The following is a 16,949-nucleotide window of genomic DNA, read 5'->3' on the forward strand; positions in this document are numbered from 1 at the left end:
GCCCTTAAACCCAGCCTACCGATACTGGGATTCCTACCGTGGAGGGGCGAGGGAGGTATGGCGGTGGGGGCAGATGTCATAGGCGAAGGGGATCGAGATACGGATATGTTCGTACCCCTTCCAATCTGCGCCCCATCCCGAGAGACGAGGGTAGGGTGAGCAAGGATTACTCACCTCCGTCACTGGTGTTGTGCAATGCCAGGTCTATAGGCAACAAAGCCGTCACCCTGCGAGATTTCTTCATCTTGCAGGGGGTCGACCTGGCTTGTGTGACGGAGACCTGGGTGCGCGAAGGGGATACTGTTACCTTACGAGAGATGGCGCCCCCGGGTTTCGCCGTCCTCCACCAGTCGCGGACTGTGGGCCGGGGGGGGAGGGGTGGCATTATTAATCCGGGAAGATTGTTCTTTCAGGGCTCTTCCATGGCCATCGATCCCCGGCATTGAATGTGTTGGCCTAGTGTGGGGCTCCGAGGTGAGCTTGGCTGTCTGGCTGGTGTACCGGCCACCTAGCGCTCCAGCAGCCACCCTGTCAGGCCTGCTGGAGGCGGTGGCCGGCTGGGCCTTGGAGTTCCCTAACCTATTGTATTGGGGGACTTCAACATCCATGCCGATGCCACTCCCTCCTCACAGGCTCTGGACCTGGTGTCTTCCATGGCGACACTAGGGCTCTCCCAGTTTGTTTCGGGCCCCACACATCAAGCAGGCCACACGCTGGATTTGATCTTTGGCGTCGGTATAGATGTGATCATGTTTCCTTCGATGAAGGTGCCATGGTCTGATCACTACGCTCTGAAAGCCAGGATTGACGTTCCACCCCCACCCTGCTTAGGTGGCGAGCCGATTTGGGCTCGCCCGCAGAGGCTGATGGACCCTGATAGATTCCGTCAAGCCTTGCGGGACCTTTCTCCCCCTGGCGACTCATTGACTGAGCTTGTTGAGGGCTGGAATACCCAGCTCCTGGCAGCTATCAATGAGATCGCACCTAAGCGCCCTCTGCAACCCCGCAGAAACCGGGCTCCCTGGTTTACCGAGGAGCTCCGGAAAATGAAGCGGGACCTCAGACAGCTAGAGCAAGTATGGCGGGGTGCCCGTGACGGAGCCTCAAGAACATCTTGTAGGGCTTTTATGAAAACCTACGAGATGGCAGTGAAGGCCGCTAAGAAGTCCTACTTCTCGGCCTCCATTGCATCCGCTAGCTCTCGCCCGGCGCAATTATTTAGTATAATTCAGTCTTTAACGTCCCTCGAAGGACAGCCAAATTTAAATAACAATTTGACACACAGCTGTGAGGCATTTGCGAGCTTTTTTGCGGAGAAGGTCCTGTTGCTCCGCCATGACCTCCCTGCCAATTTGGATACAATAAAGGACCTGGAGGCCCCTCGACTGTCCTCGGGTCCAGTATTGGACCACTTTGACCGGATATCCCCAGCCGATGTGGAAAGACTCCTCCGAGCTGGAAAGCCCACCACTTGTCCTCTTGACCCGTGCCCGTCCTGGCTGATGAAAGCGTGTCCAGACGAGGTGCGGGCCCCCCTGGGGGATATCATCAATTTGTCCCTTGGCACCGGGACATTCCCAGGGGAACTGAAGGAGGCAGTGGTGCGCCCGCTTTTAAAGAAAACATCATTAGATCCCTTAGATCTATCCAATTACCGCCCGGTTTCGAATCTTCCATTCCTGGGTAAGGTGATTGAGGGAGCGGTTGCTGAACAGCTTGGTAGGTTTCTGGATGAAACATCGGCTCTGAATCCATTACAGTCCGGCTTCCGCGCTGGTCATGGGACAGAGACGGCTCTGGTCGCCCTAACAGATGATCTCCGCAGGCAGCTGGATCGAAGCGGGTCGGGGCTGCTGATTCTTCTAGACCTGTCAGCAGCCTTCGACATGGTCGATCACGAACTCCTGGACCACCGCCTTGCCTATGTGGGGATCCAGGGCACAGTCCTTCAATGGCTGCGCTCGTTTCTCTCTGGTCGGGGACAGAGGGTGGCGCTTGGGGGGGAATTGTCATCCCGCCACTCCTTGGTGTGTGGAGTGCCCCAGGGTGCGATACTCTCCCCGATGCTTTTTAACATCTTTATGCGCCCCCTCGCCCAGCTTGTCCGGAGTTTTGGGCTGGGCTGCCATCAATATGCTGATGACACCCAACTCTATCTGTTGATGGATGGCCATCCTGACTCGGCCCCAGACACACTGATCAGATGCTTGGAAGCTGTGGTTGGATGGTTACGTGGGAGCCGGTTGAAGTTAAATCCTTCGAAGACAGAGGTCTTCTGGCTGGGACGGGACGATATGGGATTGAGGGGGCAACTCCCATCTCTTGCGGGGGTGCAATTAGTGCCAGCACCGTCCGTTAAGAGTTTGGGTGTAATCTTCGATACCTCCCTCTCTATGGAGGCGCAGATTGCAGCTATAACAAAGGCAGCATTTTTTCATCTCCGCCAAGCTAAGCAGTTGGCTCCTTACCTCTCTCGCCCTGACCTAGCCACTGTGATCCACGCGACGGTCACCTCCAGACTGGATTATTGTAACTCGCTCTACGTGGGGCTGCCCTTGAGACTGACCCAGAAACTCCAGCGGGTGCAGAATGCCGCAGCGAGACTCCTTACGGGGTCTTCGCTGCGAGATCACATTCACCCGGTGCTATACCAGCTGCACTGGCTCCCGGTGGAGTACAGGATCAGGTTTAAGGTGCTGGTTTTAACCTTCAAAGCCCTATACGGCCTAGGACCCTCGTACCTATGGGACCGCCTCTCCTGGTATGCCCCACAGAGGAACTTACGGTCTTCAAATAAAAACATCTTGAAGGTCCCAGGCCACAGAGAGGTTAGGCTGGCCTCAACTAGAGCCAGGGCTTTTTCGGCTGCGGCTCCAACCTGGTGGAATGCTCTGTCACAAGAGACAAGGGCCCTGCAGGACTTGACATCTTTCCGCAGGGCCTGCAAGACAGAGCTGTTCCACCAGGCCTTTGGTCAGGGCGCAGCCTGACTCCCTCCTTTGGCAATCTTTACAAAACTTTAGTTTATGGTTGCCATCAATTTTGATTTTAATTAATTTTTATAATATTTTAATAATGTTGCACTATTTTAGTGTTGTTAGCCGCCCTGAGCCCGGCTTCGGCTGGGGAGGGCGGGATATAAATAAAATTTATTATTATTATTATTATTATTATTATTATTTTGATGATGTCTCATGAAATCGCCCTGGGACCTTTGAACTAAGAAAAGCATTCTGTAAATGGAACAAATAATTTCATCATCATCATATAATTTATTATACCCCGCCCATCTGCCTGGGTTTCCCCAGCCACTCTGGGGGGCTCCCAACAGAATATTAAAAACACAATAAAGCATTAAATGTTAAAAACTTCCCTAAACAGGGCTGCCTTCAGATGTCTTCTGAAAGCCAAATAGGTGTTTATTTCCTTGACATCTGATGGGAGGGCGTTCCACAGGGCAGGCACCACTACCGAGAAGGCCCTCTGCTGTGTTGTGTTTTGTTTTGTTTTTATTTAACGTATTTGCCCTACTATAGTTGTTGCTTTTTTAACTGCTAGCTTCTCCTCCTGTCCCCAAAGGTCGCTAAGCTTACGCACGCCATCTCGATCTTCACAGAAGGCATTCTGATGATGAAAACGACACTGGTCGGAATCATCAAGGTAATCGTTTTTCATTCCATCAGGCTGGAGAAAACTAGAAAGCTGTGGGTCCCCTAAGACAGGTGCAGAGTGCGGCAAGGCAAGAATAGGCCTTTTCGGTGGTGGCTTCCATGGGATGCTCTCCCCAAGGAAGCATGCCTGGTGCCATCACTGTCAGCTTTTAGGTGCCAGGCTAAAGCTTTTCCGCTTGCTGCAATTCCAGGGCCCACTCTTTCCATAGTTCCTGTAGGACAAGCACTTTTAGGAACGATATTTCTGAGCATTTGGTTGCCAAGTTGTATACAGTGGTACCTCGGGTTACAGATACTTCAGGTTACAGACGTTTCAGGTTACAGACTCTGCTAACCCAGAAATAGTACCTCGGGTTAAGAACTTTACTTCAGGATGAGAACAGAAATTGTGCTCCGGCAGCAGCAGGAGGCCCCATTAGCTAAAGTGGTGCTTCAGGTTAAGAACAGTTTCAGGTTAAGAACGGACCTCCAGAACGAATTAAGTTCTTAACCCGAAGTACCACTGTATTATGGATTTACAAGTCGCCTTGAGACATTTTCTCGTGGAAAGCCGACAAGCGCTTATAACAAACAATGGAAGCATTTCTGAGAAGCAGCTGTGCTCAGACTGGGAGGAGGAGGGATCTGGAGGCTGATGGGGTAACAGGGCTTAGTGAGTGGGGGGAGTCTCTGGCAGAGAGAAGTCCAGAATCAGAGGCAGAAGCTGAAGTAGGAGAGGTAGAAGGCCGAAAGACAGAGATGAGTCCAGCTGGTGGAGAGGCATGGGTGTCTCCCTCTTCTGCTGCAACTACCGTATTTTTCGCTCTATAGGATGCACCTAGTTTTAGAGGGGGAGACCAAGTAAAAAAAATTCTCTCCCTCTCTGCGCAGCACCCCTTCAGTGAAGCGGCAGGAGAAACAGAGCCCCTTCCATTTCTCCTCCCGCTTCGCTGAAGGGGCACTGTGCAGAGAGGGAAAGCTGCGGAGCGCCTATCCAGCAAAGCGAAGCCAGGAGAGCAAGAGGGATCGGTGCGCACCCACCCCTCTCGCTCTCCAGGCTTCAGCAAAAGCAACATGAAGCCTCCGGAGCGCGGTGGAAGCACTCCCACTGTGCTTCAGAGGCTTCGCGTTGCTTTCGCTGAAGTCATGGAGCCTGTATTCGCTCCGTAAGACGCACACACATTTCCCCTTAATTTTTGGAGGGGGGGTGCGTCTTATAGAGCGAAAAATATGGTAATTCCTCTGGTCTCCCAGAACCAGGAGAGGCATGAAAAGAGCAGAAGAGAAGTTAGCTTCATGCAGGCACAGTCTCAGATCGCTTGGGGGGAAACCCTGGAGAGGAGGGGACTTAGATGGCTGTGAGGAGGCAGGGAACTTAAGTGTCAGCAACTGCTTCATGAGGGCCAGACCTGCCAGAGGTGAGTTGCTGTGTTCATTAGGCCTGACTCCCCTGTTTTTGTTAATACATAATTAACTCCAAATTGCTGTGTGTGATTACTGCTGGCTTGCTCCTGTCACACGGCTCCAAGGTTTTGCACTGACATTCGTAGGAAGGGTTTTTGTACATAATGGCTTCTTTCTTTCTTTGCTCACCTTAGGTGGATCCCAAACAGCTGCTAGAAGATGGTATAAGGAAAGAGTTGGTGAAACGAGTGGCCCTAGCACTGCACAGAGGGCTTATCTTCAACCCCAGAGCCAAGGTGTCAAACACATCCCTCAATTTCCCCCATTTTTCTTTCCTTCCCTACACCCACTTGCTGTGACCAGTTGCTATTACGGTTATATGCAGGTTTCCTTCCTTCCTTTGCTTGCTTATATTTTCTTTTCAGATTTGGGCTCTGCTCTCAAGTTTGGTTTGCATGCCATGCAGACAGCTTGGTTTGCATGCCATGGCAAAATGTGGTCAAGAGAAACCACGGTTTACTGTGAACAAGCCGAGTGCTCGTGCATGCAGCTCAGATTGCCCTCGTTTGACTCCTTCGCTCCATGCAGGAACCAGAGCTCTGACTTAGTGCTATGTGCAAACCACAATTTGGAGAGTTTCTCTCCAAATTACCTAAGAGACAAATCCAAGAAAAAAACCTAGCTTCCTCCTGTGGTTTGCTTGGAGAGAAGAAAACCGTGGGTGTCAAGAGTTTGTGTAGGCTATGAGAGTCCCATGGACTGCAAGAAGATCAAACCTGTCCATTCTGAAGGAAATCACCCCTGAGTGCTCACTGGAAGGACAGATCCTGAAGCTGAGGCTCCAATACTTTGGCCACCTCAGGAGAAAAGAAGACTCCCTGGAAAAGACCCTGATGTTGGGAAAGATGGAGGGCACAAGGAGAAGGGGACGACAGAGGACGAGATGGTTGGACAGTGTTCTCGAAGCTACAAACATGAGTCTGACCAAACTGCGGGAGGCAGTGGAAGACAGAAGTGCCTGGCGTGCTCTGGTCCATGGGGTCACGAAGAGTCAGACACGACTAAATGACTAAACAACAACAACAAAATAGTTCACTGTGACAGGCACTACAGAAATGCTTACTTAAATTGTATTTGTTACTTAGGGGTCTAAATCTTCTCTCTCCCCTGTCCCAACCTTGCTGATTACAAAAAAAAATAATGATGAACTCTAAGAGAAATAAATGCTGGGTGTCATTTTCGTTTTTTCCCCTCTTTCCGCAGCCCAGTGAACTCATGCCCAAGCTGAAAGACATGGCAGCCACAATGGATGGGTTCCACCGCTCTTTTGAGTATATCCAGGATTATGTCAACATCTACGGCTTGAAGATTTGGCAGGAAGAGGTGTCCCGGATTATCAATTACAATGTGGAACAGGAGTGCAATAACTTCTTGAGGACCAAGGTACAAGTCATTCTTGGTGATGAGCTTCATAACATCTGGGCGGTTCAAAAATATTGACTCCACACACACCCTTTTTTTAATGTGTTTGATCCTACAATCAGCTCCACTTGCAGATTTAGCGATAAGGGGTGGAGTGCCCTGAAAGGTATAGAGTTGGAATCCAAGTATTGGTTGCATTGTGACCACAATGCAAGCCAGCCCAGGACAGTTTGCTTGTGCATCAGTGAAAGATTTAGAATCGGGCTCTTAGCTTAAGAACCTAGGAAGCTTCCTTTACTCCGCTGGCCCATCCAACTAAGTGTTGTCTACACCAGGGATGGGGAAACTGTGGCCCTGCAGATGTTGCTAGACTCCAGCTCCCATCCGCTCCAGCCAGCGTTGCCCGTAATCAGAGACGATGGGATTTGGAGTCCCAACACAATCCAGAGAGTCGCAGGCTCCCGATCCCTGGTCTCCACTGACTAGGAAGCAAGCACCTTCCCGGAGGCAGGGATCTTTCCCAGCCCTGTTTGGGACATTTTGCGTGCAAAAGCAGATTCTCTAGAGCCCTTCCCCAGTTAGTCTGCGTTGTTCCAGTTGCTGTTTCCAGATACCTGCAGCAAAGCATTGTGCAAGACCTATCGGGCAGAGGAGGGAAGAGTAGTAGGCGAAGCTGAAGATGACTTGCTGTTTTGTTGTTGTTGATGCTTCCTGAATGGATTTTAGGCACCAGTAGAGGGCAGCAATCTGATTTAAGACTGGTGCTCCACCTCATCCAGAATGAAGAAGGCCTACTAAGCGTATCTTGCTGAGGGGCACCCAAAATACAGTGGTACCTCAGGTTACAGACGCTTCAGGTTACAGACTCCACTAACCCAGAAATAGTATGGTCAAAGGCCTGGAAACGATGCCTTATGAGGAACGGCTAAGGGAGCTGGGCATGTTTAGCCTGGAGAAGAGGAGGTTAAGGGGTGATATGATAGCCATGTTCAAATATATAAAAGGATGTCACATAGAGGAGGGAGAAAGGTTGTTTTCTGCTGCTCCAGAGAAGCGGACACGGAGCAATGGATCCAAACTACAAGAAAGAAGATTCCACCTAAACATTAGGAAGAACTTCCTGACAGTAAGAGCTGTTCGACAGCGGAATTTGCTGCCAAGGAATGTGGTGGAGTCTCCTTCTTTGGAGGTCTTTAAGCAGAGGCTTGACAACCATATGTCAGAGTGCTCTGATGGTGTTTCCTGCTTGGCAGGGGGTTGGACTCGATGGCCCTTGTGGTCTCTTCCAACTCTAGGATTCTATGATTCTATGGTTAAGAACTTTGCTTCAGGATGAGAACAGAAATCGCGCGGCGGCAGCAGGAGGCCCCATTAGCTAAAGTGGTGCTTCAGGTTAAGAACAGTTTCAGGTTAAGAACAGACCTCCGGAACGAATTAAGTTCTTAACCCGAGGTACCGCTGTACAGAACAATCACTGCACAAAGCCAGATGTAATAGCAACATGGGGTGGTATCCAGCTAATACGTTTCTTCAGTGCAATGATTTCCAAAATGGAACCTACCACCTTTCTCCTCTCCCCCAAATCTGCTCTGTGGGGTTGAGGGAAGCCCCAGAACAAATCTAAGCGTGTGGGGTAGGGCGGGGGAAGTCTTTTGCACAAGCAAAAATCCTTCTACTGATGGAATGCATTAGATACAAGCCATGGTGTTTTGAACCTCAAAGCAAAACCATTTTGTAAAATACTGTACCACTAATAATGCTGTAGTTATCGTCCTCGTTGTAATCAAAGAGTTACTTCCGACCTGCATATCTTTCAGATCCAGGACTGGCAAAGCATGTATCAGTCTACACATATCCCAATACCAACATTTGCACCTGTGGATGAATCCGCTACCTTCATTGGCCGGCTCTGCCGAGAGATCCTGAGGATCACAGACCCAAAGTGAGCGCCGTGTGCAGCTTGCATATTGTTGTCCAGGTTTCTGAAAGCCTGATGTTTGCATAAACGTATTATGAAAAGTCTGGGCTTAACATTTGCCCACCAGAGTTGTGGGGGAGGGGGAGGACACATAGGAAAGATAAGGACTTAGGCATAGAAGTTTCATGGAAGCCTCTCCATCCCCCTTGCCTCTTGCAGAAGTGCCTGCTACATTGACCCACTGAACACCTGGTACGATCTGCGAACGCACCAGGAAGTGTCCAACAGCCGCCTGTTTTCCGAAATCCAGGACACCCTGGGCACCTTTGGGCTGAATGGTCTCGACAGGCTTCTCTGCTTCATGATTGTGAAAGAGCTGCAGGTAACCCAAGCGTAGGGTGCTCCAGGAGTTGAGCAAAAGCAAACCACTGCCTGGGGAGGTGCAATTCCAGCGTCTTGGGGAGAGAACTGCCCTCTGTCCTTTTGGATTTGCCCACTTTTCCCATGCCATGCTAGTTACGCAACCGTCAGCGAAAACAAGAAAATGGCCTTCAGTCACCCTTTGATTGCTTATTATGATGTTGTTAGGTTGCTCATCACCTAGCATGGCAAGAACGCCTTGACAATTCCTACTTAATACTACCATTTCACAATCCATCACTTTATAAGCCATAGATCCACGTTGGCTAATATTGTCTCCCAGCACGTCATATATCTTGGGAGAGGGATATTTCCCAGCACTTTCTCAACCTGATTCTTCTAATTCAGTGCTTATAACAAAGGACACTGTGTACCGTGTTTTTCGCTCTATAGGACACACTTTTTCCCCTCCAAAAATTAAGGGAAAATGTGTGTGTGTCCTATAGAGCGAATGCAGGCTGCGCGGCTAAGCCCAAAGCCAGAACAGGGAGACGGAGCGCTGCGCAGTGCTCCGTCTCGCTGTTCTAGCTTGGGGATGGCTGTGCAAAGCCTCCGCAGGGCAGCGGGGTGCCTTCACCCTGCTGCCCTGCGGAGGCTACAAAGGCTGTCCCTGAAGCCTCAAGCCTTTGGAGTGCAGTGCGAGGTCCCGCTGCGCTCCAAAGGCTTCAGGGATCTTTGAGGCTGGCGGTGGGGGAAAGCAGCGCTTTCCCCCACCGCCAGCCCCACAAGCTCGGGGGGCAGTGGCAAGGCTGTGCGCAGCCTTTGCGCTGTTCCCTGACCTGCTCTTTGGGGCTGGTGGTGGGGGAAAGCAGCACTTCCCCCTGCCAGCCCCAAAGAGCAGGTCGAAAGGAACCTGAAGCCTCCGGAGCCCAGCAGGAACGCCCGCCACGTTCCAGAGGCTTCGGGTTGCCTTCACTGAAGCCTGGAGAGCGAGAGGGGTCAGTGCACACCGACCCCTCTCGCTCTCCAGGCTTCCAAGGTAGCCGCCTGGAGTCTCCAGAGCGCAGCGGTAACTCCCGCTGCGCTCCGGAGGCTTTGGGTGAATGCACCTTGAACGCAACTTGTTTTAGAGGGGGAGAACACCGGTGCCTCCTATGGTCCGGTACGTCCTATAGAGCGAAAAATACAGTATATTACACATTGGACACAAACTTCCTTAAGGTATCATCAGGGAACAACCAGAAATGCAAAACAATGCAGCTTAACATGAGAACGTAAGATATATTCCCAAGATACAGTATTTTTTACCCTTATCTTCCTCCCACATACGCCATCCTCTCCTTCCACACCGCACCCTTTGAGTACCACTGCTCTAATTGGGCATGTGTGGGTTTGAATTGTGGGCCTTTTTCACGCATGGCTTCTGCTCTGCCTCTGAGCTATGGCTGCTCACAATCATCTCTGTGCCAGTGCAAAGCTGCAAATTCGAGGGGGGTGAGATCAGCATAGGGCAGGGAGAGGGGACCTGTAACCTTCCATATGCTTTTGGACTCCCAACTCCCTTCAGCCGCAGCCAGCATTTCCAATGGTATGGAGGGATAAGAATTGCAGGCAAGGTAAAGGACCCCTGGGCGGTTAAGTCCAGTCAAAGGTGACTGTGGGTTTGCAGTGCTCATCTTGCTTCAGGCCGAGGGAGCCGCAGACAGCTTTCTGGGTCATGTGGCCAGCATGACTAAACCACTTCTCGTGCATGGAGGACCGTGACGGAAGTCAGAGCACACAGAAACACCGTTTACCTTCCTGCCGCAGCGGTACCTGTTTATCTACTTGCACTGGTGTGCTTTCGAACTGCTAGGTTGCCAGGAGCTGGGACAGCAGCAGGAGCTGTTGCGGCGATTCGAACCGCCGACCTTCCGATCGCCAAGCTCAAGAGGCTCAGTGGTTTAGACCGCAGCGCCACCCACGTCCTATGAGAGTTGCAGTCCACATCTGAGGTCCACGGGTTCCATTTCTGCCATAAGACAGTATATAGCTATTGGCAAAACCTATTGGTGTTTCACAACTTTCTGACTAGTTGCAAGACCTTAGCCAGACCTAGCAAAGTAAACACAGAATCCACAGAAGCAATTGGCGACTTGACTGCAGACATGATAGATGAAGCAGGAACCAGGAACTTGTAGTTAGGTGTTTATTATATACAGCGGACTATTTACAGGAACAGAACACGGATCTTTTGCTAGCTTTCTCTTACATGACTCACAACTCATACACTCAAACCCATACTAGCTCACGTTCCAGTTAGTAGGCCATTAATTATCACTCCCTTGGGAGAGCTTGACCAATCAAGGAGCTGTCTCCATGCCTTCTGTATCACCAGGCAGATTTACTCCTTCACATGACCTTTTGGCTGTCTGCCAAATCTTAATTGCCTCTGTGTGAGTAGCTGCGTGTATTCAGATTCCCAACAATAGCCTCTTGTCTTGGGCATACGTTGCTCCAGATGTGCAGCAGGTGTGTGCATTACCTGGGATCGGAGCTCCTTCCATGTATCTCACAGAAGGACTGAGTGATTCTGCTTTCATCGGCTGCTCTCCTCTCTCTTTCCAAAGCCTGCGTAGCCAGAGTTGTTGGATCTGTCAATTTGAGGGAGGAGGCATGGAAATTGAATCCCCTTCCAGCCGCTCCAACAGCATATCTGTATTCCCTCACACCCAGAAACACAAGAAGGGCTTTTACTCTTGCTAGAAGCTCGGCCTTGCCCTCACCGGTTCTGGAAGGCTCCTATAGAAGGGTCCCGTACTCTCAGAGACTTTGTACCTGCCCATTAGGGGAAATAGGAAGCCCCGAACATATATTTTTTAGATGTCCTTTTTATGTTGAGATCCGTAGAGACACCATTGATCCTTTGCTGAAGAGGATTGCCAATCTTTCAGACAAGTCTAAACTTAATTCTCTCCTCTTAGGCAAAGATCATAAGACGACCTGGCTGGTAGCCAGATTCTGCGCCCAGATTTGTAGGCACAGATCATCCTCTAGAATAAAATAGCTTAATAGGGAAATGCTGAAGTTGCCCTTTGGGGCACCTGAGGGTCAATTTTTTATAGTAGCCCAAATCTCAGTTGTACAGGTGTAGGTATATATCTCAATTTTAATTCACAAGCTATTGCTGCAATCTGCTCTGGTTGTATATTTTATCTTTTATCTAACGCTGTTTTTATTGTGTTATGTTATGTGAGCTGGTCTTTGACCGTAATAAATTATCTATCTGAATCCCCTTCCAGCTAAAGACCAGGTGCCCAGAGTTGCAATGGTGGGAGAGGACAGATCATGCCCTCAAGCTATAGGTGCTTTCTGGAACATTGGTTTCATTTGCCCATGAAGTAGACCTAGGAGCAGGGACGGCCTTGGGTAATCTTACGTAAAATGGCGCCCAAAATTTGGCACCCTCAAAGGGATCTTTTTCAGTTATGGATCTTCTCAATTTTGCACCCCCTTGGCTCAGCGCCCTGTGTGAGAGAACCGCCTACAGCACCCTAAATCCAGCGCTGCTAGGAGAATAGGTCACTATTATCCCCATTTTGCAGAGTGGAGGACCGAGGCTTCAGTTTTCTAGGGCCTCCGCTCTGAGAAACGGATGCCAGAACTTGTTTGCGTCTTTGCAACTTATTATTACTATTTAAATTTGTGACCGGTGCTGATATGAATTGCTTTCTCATGCACACACTTGAGTGGCGGACTTGCTCCGAAGGAGATCGCCAGCTGTGGCCTTAAATGTTCTTTTTGTTTTGCTTTAGAATTTCCTCAGCATGTTTCAGAAGACGGTGCTACGTGACAAAGGTGTACACGACGCCTTGAAATCTCTCACAAACGCTGTCAACCCTTTGAAGGGAATTGTGGGTAAGAATCCTTTCCACCAGAGTTCCAGGCTAGAAAACAGATTCTCAAACGATGAATCGCTTGAGAAGTTTTCAGGAGGTATGCAGGTGGGCTGCCGTTCTTCTGCAAGTAGGTGACAAAAATGATCAGGCTCTCACCTTCAGGCTTCTTTGCCCCACAGACCACTGGGAAACTGCGGAGGCTCCTGCTGGTCTGCTAAACATTTTTCCTTCCTGTTGCAGTCATTGCAACGAACTGCACTAGATGCAGCACAATTTTCAACCGTATCTTTCTTCTTTCATTTCTTACATACAGTGGTGCCTCGCAAGACGAAAAGAATCCGTTCCGCGAGTCTCTTCGTCTTGCGGTTTTTTTCGTCTTGCGAAGCAAGCCCATTAGCGGTTTAGCGGATTAGCGCTATTAGCGGCTTAGCGGGCTTAGCGGATCAGCTGATAAGCGGCTTAGTGGCTTAACGGATCAGCTGTTAAGCGGCTTAGCGGATCAGCTGATAAGCGGCTTAGTGGCTTAACGGATCAACTGTTAAGCGGCTTAGCGGATCAGCTGTTAAGCGGCTTAGCGGCTTGGGAAAAAGGGGGGGGAAGGGAAAAAACCCCGCAGGAACTCGCAAGACATTTTCGTCTTGCGAAGCAAGCCCATAGGAAATTCGTTTTGCGAAGCACCTCCAAAACGGAAAACCCTTTCGTCTAGCGGGTTTTCCGTCTTGCGAGGCATTCGTCTTGCGGGGCACCACTGTATTACAATTTATTGTATACATTTTATTGAATGCTGCGGAGCTCAAACTGCAATAGAATAAAATGCGATACATGCAAAAGGAAAGGAAAAAAGCAACAAAAGTACTGCTAAAAGCCAGTGTGGATATTTAATGCAAACTCCACAGACCTCCTGAATGAAGCTTGCGGGCCACAGTTTAGGAATCACTGCATTCAGGAGTTGGAAGATAAAACTGCAGGGGGTGGTATCCTATCTATATGCAGTGGTACCTCGGTTTATGAACTTAATCCGTTCTGGAAGTACGTTCTTAAACCAAAGCGTTCTTAAACCAAGGCGAGCTTTCCCATAGAAAATAATGAAAAATGGATTAATCCGTTCCAGACGATGTAAAACAACCCCTAAAACAGCACTTTAACATGGATTTTACTATTTAATAAGACCATTGATCCATAAAATGAAAGCAGTAATCAATGTTCTGTACTATAAGATAAATAAGAAAGTATTGTAGATGATAAAAATTAAAAATATTTTTTTTCCTTACCTGCACGAAAAACAAGCCACTATCACAAAAATGAAAAAAGTCACACAAACAAAAATTCAAAAAAAAATAGCAAAAACACCAAATATCACCTCAGAACACTGTAGAAATGGAAGGCTTTAATTAACGATGGGGGGGCTGAAACGAGCGGGGCAAGGGCAGAAGCGGGAGGGAAAAGGCTTAAAACAGGCATAGGCAAACTCGGCCCTCCTGATGTTTTGAAGCTACAATTCCCATCATCCCTGACAACTGGTCCCGTTAGCTAGGGATGATGGGAGTTGTAGTCCCAAAACATCTGGAGGGCCGAGTTTGCCTATGCCTGGCTTAAAATAAAAGGGGGGGATGCAAACGAGCCGTTCAAGGGCAGAAGCGGGAGGGAATAGGCTTAATTACTATGCGGGGGACTCAAATTTGCTGCGCAACAGTGAAAACAGAAGCACGTTCGGCTTCCGGGGCAAAGTTTGAAAACTGGAACACCTACTTCCAGGTTTGCAGCGTTCGGGTTCCGAGTTGTTCGTGAACCAGGTTGTTCGTAAACCGAGGTACCACTGTATGTATTTATCTTGCTGTTAATCACCTTTTGACATGATGGGAGATGCACAAAGGGGCAGGGGAGTAAGCGTCACAGTTTTCCAGGCTACAGATACCGTGGTCCGTGTGGTTCCATGTAGGAAGGGAGGAAACACAATTTGCAATGCCAACCCTTAAGGTGGATTCTGAGTAGCATGGAACCTGTAAAAAGGTAAAGGGACCCCTGACCATTAGGTCCAGTCGTGGCCGTCTCTGGGGTTGCGGCGCTCATCTCACTTTATTGGCCGGGGGAACCAGCATACGGCTTCTGGGTCATGTGGCCAGCATGACTAAGCCGCTTCTGGCGAACCAGAGCAGTGCACGGAAATGCCGTTTACCTTCCCGCCGGAGTGATACCTATTTATCTACTTTCACTTTTGTGCTTTCGAACTGCTAGGTTGGCAGGAGCAGGGACTGAGCAACGGGAGCTCACCCCGTCGCGGGGATTTGAACCGCCGACCTTCTGATCGGCAAGTCCTAGGCTCTGTGGTTTAACCCACAGCGCCACCCGCGTCCCTATGAAAACTGTACGCTGCCTAATAAAAACACGGAGGATTCCAATGATAGGGCTTTGTGTTTTTCCCTCTCCCTGTTTTCTTTATTGCAGCCAATTGTGTCAAGGTGTATTCCACAGCAGTCACCAAAACGCAGAGGATATGGCCTGCATACCTCGATGCAATTATGAAGGTACTTTTGTAATAATGTTCATTACACGTGGGGTAAGGCCACGATGTTCTCCCTGTCTGACTCCTCTACTTATTCTCCCAGCATTTTGCCAGCCGTCGCCCAAGCTCTTCAAAGTCTTCCCCACCTCTGCCTTCTCCTAATCTATAGGATTATTTCTAATTGCATGGGTGTGTTTGTTGCAAAAACTTAAGCAGCCGTAAACATGTCTAGCTACAGGGCCCTCGGTTGTTGTGCTCTGTCTGCAGGCTTTCCACGGGCACCTGGCTGGCCTCTGTGCAAGCAGGATGCTATGTTAGATGAGCCTGTGGCCTCATCCAGCAGCCCTGCTCTTGTCTGGCTGCGATGCTGCTGCAGAAGACCAAAATGGGGCTTGCTGGAAAGGCTGTGGAGAGAGACGCTCATATAACACCAGTCCTGAGAGACCTGCATTGGCTCCCAGTACCTTTCCGAGCCTTTCAAAGTGTTGGTGCTGACCTTTAAACCCCTAAACGGCCTCAGCCCTGGATACCTGAAGGAGCATCTCCACCCCCATCATGTAGTGATCAGGTGGGATTGCTATGAGGAATTATAACAAATATAGAGCAAGAAAAAGAAGAGTTTGGATTTGATATCCCGCCTTTCACTCCCTTTAAGGAGTCTCAAAGCGGCTAACATTCTCCTTTCCCTTCCTCCTCCACAACAAACACTCTGTGAGGTGAGTGGGGCTGAGAGACTTCAAGAAGTGTGACTAGCCCAAGGTCACCCAGCAGCTGCATGTGGAGTCGCGGAGATGCGAACCCGGTTCCCCAGATTACGAGACTACCGCTCTTTAACCACTACACCACACTGGCCATCTGTGTCAGCAATGAAAGCATTGCGTTGACTGGGTTTAAACTATTTTGATATGATGTTTGATCAATCCACACCTCTGCTTCTTCAAATCCCACAACCCTCTGCATCTCTGGCCATTTCTTCTACTGTCCATTTCTCTTGCTTGACAAGTCACGTACACAGCCAGGTGCCAGTTGCTGCATCATGCATCCTGGGCTATGAAAGATAGTGGGTGGCTGCTTTGAAGTAGCCTTTCTGATGTGTTAATCTCAGGATGTCAATCTTAGGGCCTGGAAATAGTTTCACAGGAAGGTAATAAAGATGCCTATCTCCTTGCCATCCTTCTTATGTATATTGTTTGTTTATGATCTCCGGGGTTGCTGGATGCACTCCTTTGTAGTTCTGTTTTGTTTACCCCAGCTTAATTAGTTTTGGTAGTTTAACTTTGTCCCCACATGGGGTTTGTTGAAATGCTCAGAAGAAATCTGATTGGTTCTTACAAACACTCTGTAAAAGTTCTTTTGTGAATAAAACGACCTGGGCCGAAGGGACAGACCCAGATTATTATACGCACCCTTCCCAGAGTCTTGCAGGTTCAAGCCTCTGTGTATTCTGTGTATTCTTATTAATCAGAGTTCAATCCTTCCTTTACTTTGAGAACGCCTCACCATCATTCAACCCAGACACTGAGTTTCAGCTCCAAGGGCCTCCTGGTGGTTCCCTCACTGTGAGGTTACAGGGAACCAGGCAGAGGGCCTTCTTGGTGGTGGCACCCGCCCTGTGGAACGCCCTCCCATCAGATGTCAAGGCAATAAGCAACTATCTTACTTTTAAAACATCTGAAGGCAGCCCTGTTTAGGGAGGATTTTAATGTTTAATGCTGTACTGTGTTTTTAATATTCGGTTGGGAGCTGCCCAGAGTGGCTAGGGAAACCCAGCCAGATGGGCGGGGTATAAATAATAAATTATTATTATATTATTA

At 49.3% G+C, this 16,949-nt stretch overlaps 1 protein-coding gene across 1 annotated transcript in view; it reads left to right on the forward strand.

Annotated features, from left to right (window-relative positions):
• The window catches only part of WASHC5 (WASH complex subunit 5), a 55,949-nt gene that overhangs the window by 27,092 nt on the left and 11,908 nt on the right, over positions 1-16,949 (forward strand). The window contains exons 17-23 of the mRNA XM_081012501.1: positions 3,580-3,660; positions 5,249-5,350; positions 6,318-6,497; positions 8,294-8,418; positions 8,614-8,776; positions 12,549-12,651; positions 15,078-15,157. Coding sequence (XP_080868627.1) covers positions 3,580-3,660; positions 5,249-5,350; positions 6,318-6,497; positions 8,294-8,418; positions 8,614-8,776; positions 12,549-12,651; positions 15,078-15,157 — 834 coding nt within the window. The remainder of the gene's footprint in view (positions 1-3,579; positions 3,661-5,248; positions 5,351-6,317; positions 6,498-8,293; positions 8,419-8,613; positions 8,777-12,548; positions 12,652-15,077; positions 15,158-16,949) is intronic.

The sequence above is a fragment of the Podarcis pityusensis genome (assembly GCF_964106645.2).
Source record: "Podarcis pityusensis genome assembly, chromosome: 7".
Classification (NCBI taxonomy): domain Eukaryota; kingdom Metazoa; phylum Chordata; class Lepidosauria; order Squamata; family Lacertidae; genus Podarcis; species Podarcis pityusensis.